The sequence below is a fragment of the Osmerus eperlanus genome, chromosome 2 (genome assembly GCF_963692335.1).
Source record: "Osmerus eperlanus chromosome 2, fOsmEpe2.1, whole genome shotgun sequence".
NCBI lineage: Eukaryota > Metazoa > Chordata > Actinopteri > Osmeriformes > Osmeridae > Osmerus > Osmerus eperlanus.
In genome coordinates, this window is record NC_085019.1 from 25059482 (window position 1) to 25069702 (window position 10221).

Here is a 10221-nt window from a genome sequence, read left to right on the forward strand (position 1 = left end):
TAGATTAGCCTTGTGTTTAACGTGTTCATAGTTCTTATTATAGAGTGAGGGGGTCCGAGTGAGGGGGTTAGGGGTCAGAGTGAGGGGATCCGAGTGAGGGGGTTAGGGGTCTGAGTGAGGGGGTTCGAGTGAGGGGGTTAGAGGTGTCAGAGGGGTCAGATTGGGCTGGAGACATATGTTAATTCACCTGGACTGGATCTGGGATTAAGGACAACGATTACATGTGACTCATTATTGAACATGGAGTTAGACGTGACACACACACACACAGTTAGCAGGGGGAGTTAGTGGGGGAGGGTTAGTAGGGGTCTCTCCCTGCCTGAATGTGAGATTAGCAGATTATGTCTTTACTGGAAGGTGTTAGTGGGATTACTGGACTTGTTTGTCCCTCCTGCGTGTGAGTGTGAGTAATAGTTAGGGTTAGAAGGATGAAGAGAGAGAGAGAGGATGGAGGGAGAGAGAGTGAGTGAGGGAGGGAGAAAGACGGAGGGAGAGAGTGTGGCAAGAAGGGATGGAGAAAGAGGGAGGGAGAGAGGGAGGAAGAGAGAAAGGGAGGGATAGAGGGAGTGAGAGATGGAGTGTAAGAAATACAAGAAGGGAGGTACAGAGACCAGACACAGTGCACAGTAATTACATCTCAGAGACCAGACACAGTGCACAGTAACCACATCTCAGAGACCAGACACAGAGCACAGTAACCACATCTCAGAGACCAGACACAGTGCACAGTAACCACATCTCAGAGACCAGACACAGTGCACAGTAACCACATCTCAGTGACCAGACAGTGCACAGTAACCACATCTCAGTGACCAGACACAGTGCACAGTAACCACATCTCAGAGACCAGACCCAGAGCACAGTAACCACATCTCAGTGACCAGACACAGTGCACAGTAATCACATCTCAGTGACCAGACACAGAGCACAGTAACCACATCTCAGAGACCAGACACAGTGCACAGTAACCACATCTCAGAGACCAGACACAGAGCACAGTAACCACATCTCAGAGACCAGACACAGTGCACAGTAACCACATCTCAGAGACCAGACACAGTGCACAGTAACCACATCTCAGAGACCAGACACAGAGCACAGTAACCACATCTCAGAGACCAGACACAGTGCACAGTAACCACATCTCAGTGACCAGACAGTGCACAGTAACCACATCTCAGTGACCAGACACAGTGCACAGTAACCACATCTCAGAGACCAGACACAGTGCACAGTAACCACATCTCAGAGACCAGACACAGTGCACAGTAACCACATCTCAGAGACCAGACACAGTGCACAGTAACCACATCTCAGTGACCAGACACAGTGCACAGTAACCACATCTCAGTGACCAGACAGTGCACAGTAACCACATCTCAGTGACCAGACACAGTGCACAGTAACCACATCTCAGAGACCAGACACAGTGCACAGTAACCACATCTCAGAGACCAGACACAGTGCACAGTAACCACATCTCAGAGACCAGACACAGTGCACAGTAACCACATCTCAGTGACCAGACACAGTGCACAGTAACCACATCTCAGTGACCAGACAGTGCACAGTAACCACATCTCAGTGACCAGACACAGTGCACAGTAACCACATCTCAGTGACCAGACACAGTGCACAGTAATCACATCTCAGTGACCAGGCACAGAGCACAGTAACCACATCTCAGTGACCAGGCACAGTGCACAGCAACCACATCTCAGAGACCAGACACAGACAAATAAACTAACATCTGATTCAACAAATCTTTCTTAAGTACCGTTGTACTCCCGGAACAAGTGTGTGGATTTTACCAGATATAGGCAGTAACAAAGTACAAGTATTTTGTTACTGGACTTAAGTTGATTTTTCTGGTATCAGTGATAGATTCCCCCATTCCCCCTACATCGGGCTTCCTGTGGGAAGACCTGAGGCCAACCTATCCCCGCCCTCCTCCCCCTCTCGTACTAACCCTAACCCTAACCCTCTCATACTAACCCTAACCCTCCTCCCCCTCTCGTACTAACCCTAACCCTCCTCCCCCTCTCGTACTAACCCTAACCCTCCTCCCCCTCCTCCCCCTCTCGTACTAACCCTAACCCTAACCCTCCTCCCCCTCCTCCCCCTCTCGTACTAACCCTAACCCTCCTCCCCCTCTCGTACTAACCCTAACCCTCCTCCCCCTCCTCCCCCTCTCGTACTAACCCTAACCCTCCTCCCCCTCTCGTACTTTTGAGTGGGAAACCTGCAGGCTGCCTGCCTAGCTCCCAAACAAGAATCAGGGCGCCCACTCTGACCAGGTGAATCAGGGCGCCCACTCTGACCAGGTGAATCAGGGCGCCCACTCTGACCAGGTGAATCTGGGCGCCCACTCTGACCAGGTGAATCAGGGCGCCCACTCTGACCAGGTGAATCAGGGCGCCCACTCTGACCAGGTGAATCAGCGCGCCCACTCAGACCAGGTGAATCAGCGCGCCCACTCTGACCAGGTGAATCAGCGCGCCCACTCAGACCAGGTGAATCAGCGCGCCCACTCTGACCAGGTGAATCAGGGCGCCCACTCTGACCAGGTGAATCTGGGCGCCCACTCTGACCAGGTGAATCAGGGCGCCCACTCTGACCAGGTGAATCAGGGCGCCCACTCTGACCAGGTGAATCAGGGCGCCCACTCTGACCAGGTGAATCAGGGCGCCCACTCTGACCAGGTGAATCAGGGCGCCCACTCTGACCAGGTGAATCAGCGCGCCCACTCAGACCAGGTGAATCAGGGCGCCCACTCTGACCAGGTGAATTGACCCGCAGTCCCACGCGGTCAACACGGTGACATTATATAATTGACGTGCAAATGAGCGATCAAAAACTGATTGAGCAAATGTCACCATAAAAATGTTTTGGGTGCGGGTGCCCTGCGCCCCTGGCAAGATGCCGTCCCGGACGGATGCCCATGTCGCCTGTGCCTAAATCCGCCACTAACAGTGTGACAGGAGGCATATGATGTGGATGGGAGGGAGACATGGAGGCGTGAATGAATAGATGGAAGAATAAATGGAAGAACAGTGTGTAATAGAAAAATGTAGAGTGTTTTTATAATGGTTTGAACATTTGCATGTGTAATGTCGTCATGATTAGAGGGTGTGTGTGTTGCTATGTGATTATCTTCCCATTCTACTGCAACAACCTGGGACAAATCATCCTCCATCTCCCTACATCTCTCTCCCCATCTCTCCCCATCTCTCCCCATCTCTCCCCATGTCGCTCCCCCATCTCTCCCCATGTCGCTCACCCATCTCTCCCCATCTCTCCCCATGTCGCTCACCCATCTCTCCCCATCTATCCCCATGTCGCTCCCCCATCTCTCCCCATCTCTCCCCATGTCGCTCCCCCATCTCTCCCCATCTCTCCCCCATCTCTCACCCATCTCTCCCCCATCCCTCCCCATGTCGCTCCTTCATCTCTCCCCATCTCTCCCCATCTCTCCCCATCTCTCCCCATGTCGCTCCCCCATCTCTCCCCATCTCTCCCCATGTTGCTCCCCCATCTCTCCCCCATCTCTCCCCATGTCACTCCCCCATCTCTCCCCATGTCGCTCCCCCATCTCTCCCCATGTCGCTCCCCCATCTCTCCCCATGTCGCTCCCCCATCTCTCCCCATCTCTCCCCATCTCTCCCCATCTCTCCCCATGTCGCTCCTCCATCTCTCCCCATCTCTCCCCATGTCGCTCACCCATCTCTCCCCAATCTCTCCCCATCTCTCCCCATGTCGCTCCCCCATCTCTCCCCATCTCTCCCCATGTCGCTCCTCCATCTCTCCCCATCTCTCCCCATGTCGCTCCCCCATCTCTCCCCATGTCGCTCCCCCATCTCTCCCCATGTCGCTCCCCCATCTCTCCCCATCTCTCCCCAATCTCTCCCCATCTCTCCCCATGTCGCTCCCCCATCTCTCCCCATCTCTCCCCATGTCGCTCCCCCATCTCTCCCCATGTCGCTCCCCCATCTCTCCCCATCTCTCCCCATGTCGCTCCCCCATCTCTCCCCATCTCTCCCCATGTCGCTCACCCATCTCTCCCCATCTCTCCCCATGTCGCTCCCCCATTTCTCCCCATCGCTCACCCATGTCCCTTCCCCCAATCTCTTCCCCACCTCTTAATGTCTTAGTTTGACTCACAAAACAGAAACTGATTTGTACCAAATCAAGAACTTTATTATCACATTTTCTACTTATAAAACAGTATAAAACATGTTTATAGTTTATATACGTTCATGTTGCACTTTCACTCTATTCAGAGAATCACATTTTTAAAATATATCTGGTTACTGGTTACTATCACAAGATGTCACACCTAACACACACAGGTGATGCAGCTCCTCTGACATCAGAGTTATGATGGAGATTAGAATACAGCCTAATACTGCTACACTGTCACTAAACTCATCCCTTCATCCCTTCCACACTGGTCTACCTATACTTACACTAACTTCTACAAGGGCTAGTAAACAAATATATAAACAATCAGTAAACAGTATTTAGATTATACATTGCTGGATAGGTCCGAATATTCAGTTGGTACAGAAATACAGAGCAGCGTTGCTGTCATTCTGTACAGAAGATACACTACACTGAGCCCTAATTATTCACCAGATAGTTCTGCTACTCACCACAGTCTTAACTCCACCAGCACACAGGCAGACTCTAACCTGTTACACAGTTATTACACCTGTTACAGCACTGTAGCTATGTTGGGCTACTGTATTACAGTATACATCACTAAACACCTTGTTAGTGCACTGGTTGAGTTAGGGTTGCGGTCGTCGTTTTAAGTTTCTCTCTGTCAAAGCTATTCACAAACTAACTTGTTTTTTGTTTTTACCTACACTATTAAACCTAATAATACCAGATATTGTAATTAAATTATTATACTGTATATACATATATTATGGATGTGATTACAGCTTAACGTAATGGACTGTATCATGTCAGGTGCTGCCCTACCCTCTTTACCCAAACCAGTTACAGCACACTCTCCTCCTCACCCCTTCGCTCCTCTCTTCACCCCTTCTCTCATCTCCTCACCCCTCCTCACCCCTTGTTCCCCTCCTCACCCCTTCGCTCCCCTCCTCACCTCACAAATCCAGAGGCTCTGAGTTCTGTGGTCTGGCCAGCAGCAAGGGATTCTGAGAGAACCCGATGGCTTCGCTGTTGCGCCTCATGAAGGCGTGTCCGCTGATGCAGTGCTGCATCTCTGTGAAGGTGAGGCTGGCCACACTGATGGCACAGCGCCCCCGGACCTTGAAACCAGACTTGCGGTAGAAGGGAACCAGGAAGTCCTCACACATGAGTGTGGCGCGCCGCACGGCGGGAAGGCAGCGCAGGTACTGCAGGTAGCGCCACAGCAGGATGGGGCCCTTGCCCTGCTGCCGGAACGTACGGTGCACCGCCAGCACATGGATGTGGACCGTGGTGCCCTGGGGACGGTGGAGGGTCAGGGCGTCCTGGGATCAGATGTCAGGGTTAGATGAGGTCAGAGGTCAGGGTTAGATGAGGTCAGAGGTCAGGGCTTCCTGGGATCAGATGTCAGGGTTATAGGGTCAGAGGTCAAGTTTAGATAGGATAAAAGGTCGGGCAGGGTTAGATAGGGTTTGTGAGTGTGTCAATGAATGAATGGGTGACTGGGTGAATGACTGAGTGAGTGAGAGAATGAGAAAGTGAACGATAGAGAGAGTATATGAGTGAGAGAGTGAATGAGTGAGAGAGTGAGTAAGAGAGAAAGAATGAGAGAACGAACGTCTTACAACAGTCAGCCTGTCCTGGTCCCACAGAGAGCCGATGATGAAAGCGACCAGTCGGCCCTCCTCAAACCAGCCCATGGACAGCTCTGGGCACAGAGTCAGGAAGTGACGCACCTCGTCCAGGTGCAGCGGACACTCCCCCGACACGGAGATGAAAGCTGGGGAGAGGGTCAGGGGTCAGGCTTTCTCTTGACAGAGATGAAGTATGTGTATGAACAGACTAATAAAGTTGATCTCCTGAGACCCAGCAACTCTTTTATGACTACAACAGTATAACAAATGAAAAAACAATGCTGTGACACTTGATTTCCTTAAAACATGTCAAATTTCCCTGGAGGAAATACGTGATGATCTCGCTGAGCATGTTGCATTTGTGGAATCTGATGGAGCCGGGATAGAGTAAACCCAGGATAGAATAAACCCAGGAAAGCATAAACCCAGGATCAAATTAACTCAGGATGGAATTAGCCATCATGACTAACCCTAACCCTAATAGACCAAACCACATGGTTGTCTACATCTAGAAGGAAAACAATTTATTTCTGAGTCCAGGTTGTAAATGTAATTTGATTTCAGATCTACACTGAACTTAACCTTAGAAAAGATCAACTCGCCCTCTCTCTCTCGATCTCAAACATCAACTCACCTTCTCTCTCAATCTCAAACACGCTGATGGCGTCCTGTGTGTTGAGCGGGCGGAACTCGCTGGCGGGCAACGTGTGGCGTCGCTGCAGGCCTGGCGATGCCGGGGAAGGAGGGTGCATGGGCTTCAGGAAAGGCTGGGCACCGACCACCGACATTGTACTGCTGGGAGCTTGAAACCTTCTCTGCTCCCTTTCAACTCTTCAGCTTCTTTCTGCTCCTGTTCTCGCCTGGCTCCTCTGCCTGCCAGGGTTCAGCTGGGTATTTATAGTGCTGCTGTGTGTTCATGTGATTCATAGAACATTTACATGAGAATGTGGGACGTCAGGGGATGAAATAATAATTGTTTGTGTGTGTAAGATTAAGTGGGGAACAATTAACCAAACCCCACAATTAAACACAGACGTAATGTGGCCTTTTTGCTTGTTGGTGGCTGTGTTTTGATTGTGAGTTTACAACATCCTGGCCTTTTATTCATACACAGCCAGGGTGCGGGTGTGTGTCTGGTGTGTGTGTGCGTGTCTGAGTCTGTGGGCAGTTAAGCACCTGATCTTGACATACACTAACTACAGCAGGTAAAACACAATAAAGCTCCTACAAATACCACGTACTCACCTGATGACCTTGAAGGGCTTCTGTTCTCTCTCTACCTTTCACCCGTTCCCTCGCCTACCGCATTCCTTCTGTGGAGATGTTCTCTTCAGGGTGGGGTAGGTTATGAGGGTGTTCTTCATAACAGGGTGATTATAGATATGAGTCACATGATGGATTAGTCAAGTTGTTTCCACAACTCAGCGGCTATCATTCCGGGAGATGTACTGTGATGCAAGACACGGTGAAAGGGTGTGTGAGTTTGTGGAGAGTGAGACTGCATGTGATGTGTGTGTGAGTGAGTGTTTGTGTGGAGTCGGTGTGATGGGTCCAAAAAGGAGGACATAAACAATGTCATATTCAACAACAATAAGACAGTCAATGTCACAGTAGTTTTATGATTCAGTTTGGTATTTTTAGAAGTTTAGATATATTTAAAAATATATTTATATAAACATAAGGGAGTGTGACACAGCTCTGAGGAGGACAGGGAGGAGGATGGAATATGTGCTTCTTAACACCTTGTCTGTTTGGAGACTGCATGGATTTACAGAATAAAAAACTGGCCATGACAATAATCCTACAACTATCCTGCATGACCAGTCGTCATGCAGGGGCGGCTGTGGCTCAGGGGGTAGAGAGGGTCGTCTGTTTATCGCAAGGTTGGCGGTTCAATCCCCGATTCCTCCCAGGCCATGTGCCGAAGTATCCTTGAGCAAGATTTGAACCCCAAGTTGCTCCCGATGGGAAGGCCGACTAGGGTTAGTACACAGTACATCTATTAACCCAAACTAACCCTAACCCGATGGGCAGGCCGGTTAGGGTTAGTACACAATACATCTATTAACCCAAACTAACCCTAACCCGATGGGCAGAGTGGCGCCTTGCACGGCAGCTTGCCGCCGTCGGTTTGTGTGAGTGTGAGTATGAATGGATGAATGAGAGGCGAAAATGTAAAGCGCTTTGAGTGCCGCTAAGGTAGAAAACACGCTATATAAATGCAGTCCATTTACCATTCATATTCTTATAGATACATTTAGTCAAAGCTCTTATCCAGAGCGACTTACAGTAAGTACAGGGACATTCCCTCGAGGCAGCTAGGGTGAAGTGCCTTGCCCAAGGACACAATGTCATTTGCACGGCCGGGAATCGAACCAGCAATCTTCTGATTAATAGCCCAACTCCCTAGCCGCTCAGCCATCTGAATATATATATATATATATATATATATATATATATATTCAAAAAATATATATAATTTACATTTTAAATTGTTGATTGTTTTTTTGATTGTTAGTTCTTAGGATTAGTTAGACTAATGTACTTTTATACTTTTTGATTGAAGATCCGTATATGTATTGTTTGCACCTTCCGGCCATAGTACATTTCTGTGTTTGTGTAAACCTACATGGGGAATAAAATCAAATTCTGATTCTGATTTACCATTTAGTCTCCACTAGATGCCCCTGTTGCAGAGCCTCTTCAGAGCACCAGTGAGAAAGACAGGTTTCTAACCCAGCAGCCTTCATACCAGACCCCCACCCCTCGCTCCTCAGCTTGAGGCAACGGCCCTGGTGGATGTTGGTAGTATTGTATTTCCAATTTGCTACCCGGCTCGTCCGGTCAATTTTATTTTATCAACTCTAGTCAACATATCCAAAACTATCTCCCCCAATAATATTCTCGAACCTAATCTTCGAATCTTCGTCTTTGCTGCAGAAGTCAACAATCTATGATGCCACGCTTAACATGCCTTAACATGCCACGATATCACTTATTATATTAGGCTATAATTACGTTTGTCATGCCACGAACATAATAACGTTCATTCAAAAATTGTTAAATCTGCTTTAAAATAACGGAAATAAACTCTACGTCATGCTAAATGTGCAAACATTTGTAAAACTGGCTACAGCTAAGGCAGGCAACTGTATGAAGCCCTTTCTCCTTGTGCTCATTCAGCTCAGGTAAATCAGCGATCGGCTAATGTTCACTTTTGTGCTCGTGCCCTGTTCTTATCCGCGAGCACATTTCCAGGCAACTTTTCTTGACGTAAGCAAATAAATGGGGTGCTAGTTTACCCATTTTGGATTGGTTTCAAAATTAGCAAAAATCAGGAAAAAAAATTATATGAAAAAGCTAGTAGTATGTAGCCTGGTCCTAACCAGACTCTCGTACATTTCATTTGTACAGAGAGACTGGGCTCGCTCCATTGACAAGCGTTAACTTCCTTGAAGGCGGGTACTCTGTTGAAGTTTTGTTGAACTATTGGATCTGCCCAGAGCCACTCTGGATCTGCCATAACCAATTGCTAGCGTTCGCCTTAGCCAACTCCTTCACGACTAAAGGAGCTAGCTGGAAAATCAAACAAACCCTGTGGGGATCAAAGATTGTTATTGCTCCGGCTTTAACTTCTGGACATTCGGCAGCGTTGCCACAACAGACCAAATGGCTTCGCTCGCATCTTTCTCCGCCGCCATTACGGAACTACAACACAAACTAGCGCACAACATCAATGTCATCGTTCCCAGCCACTCCCTCTGTTCGCTGATTGGACAGGTAGAAAGTTAACCGGAGACGTCTGACTTACGTACCTCAAGCCCACACGCAGTACAGAAGCAAAAACTAAATTTAGCGGAAGTACGTAGGAGGGCAGTTAAGCACCTGATCTTGACATACACTAACTACAGCAGGTAAAACACAATAAAGCTCCTACGAATACCACGTACTCACCTGATGACCTTGAAGGGCTTCTGTTCTCTCTCTACCTTTCACCCGTTCCCTCGCCTACCGCATTCCTTCTGTGGAGATGTTCTCTTCAGGGTGGGGTAGGTTATGAGGGTGTTCTTCATAACAGGGTGATTATAGATATGAGTCACATGATGGATTAGTCAAGTTGTTTCCACAACTCAGCGGCTATCATTCCGGGAGATGTACTGTGATGCAAGACACGGTGAAAGGGTGTGTGAGTTTGTGGAGAGTGAGACTGCATGTGATGTGTGTGTGAGTGAGTGTTTGTGTGGAGTCGGTGTGATGGGTCCAAAAAGGAGGACATAAACAATGTCATATTCAACAACAATAAGACAGTCAATGTCACAGTAGTTTTATGATTCAGTTTGGTATTTTTAGAAGTTTAGATATATTTAAAAATATATTTATATAAACATAAGGGAGTGTGACACAGCTCTGAGGAGGACAGGGAGGA

At 48.5% G+C, this 10221-nt stretch overlaps 1 protein-coding gene across 2 annotated transcripts; it reads right to left on the reverse strand.

Moving 5' to 3' along the window:
* Positions 1–4181: 4181 nt before the first annotated feature.
* LOC134015754 (serotonin N-acetyltransferase-like) lies at positions 4182–7241 on the reverse strand. Of its 2 annotated transcripts, none has more exons than XM_062455301.1 (4): positions 7041–7241; positions 6430–6701; positions 5787–5941; positions 4182–5486 (listed from the first exon to the last, which is right to left on the reverse strand). In XM_062455301.1, exons 2-4 carry the CDS (start codon positions 6581–6583, stop codon positions 5118–5120), a joined length of 678 nt encoding a protein of 225 aa, XP_062311285.1. In that variant the 5' UTR covers positions 6584–6701; positions 7041–7241; the 3' UTR covers positions 4182–5117. The 2 variants fall into 2 exon arrangements, with proteins under 2 accessions (XP_062311285.1, XP_062311292.1); XM_062455308.1 differs by having other exon boundaries at positions 6430–6668; positions 7041–7240.
* Positions 7242–10221: the final 2980 nt, after the last annotated feature.

Bases quoted from the DNA above. Each gene is read 5' to 3' on its own strand.
- LOC134015754 (XM_062455301.1), bottom strand. From the start codon at position 6,583: ATGTCGGTGGTCGGTGCCCAGCCTTTCCTGAAGCCCATGCACCCTCCT. The intron at 5,942-6,429 runs GTGAGTTGATGT...CCCTCTCCCCAG, and splicing joins GTTTGAGATTGAGAGAGAAG to CTTTCATCTCCGTGTCGGGG. The intron at 5,487-5,786 runs GTAAGACGTTCG...ATCTGATCCCAG, and splicing joins ACCAGGACAGGCTGACTGTT to GACGCCCTGACCCTCCACCG.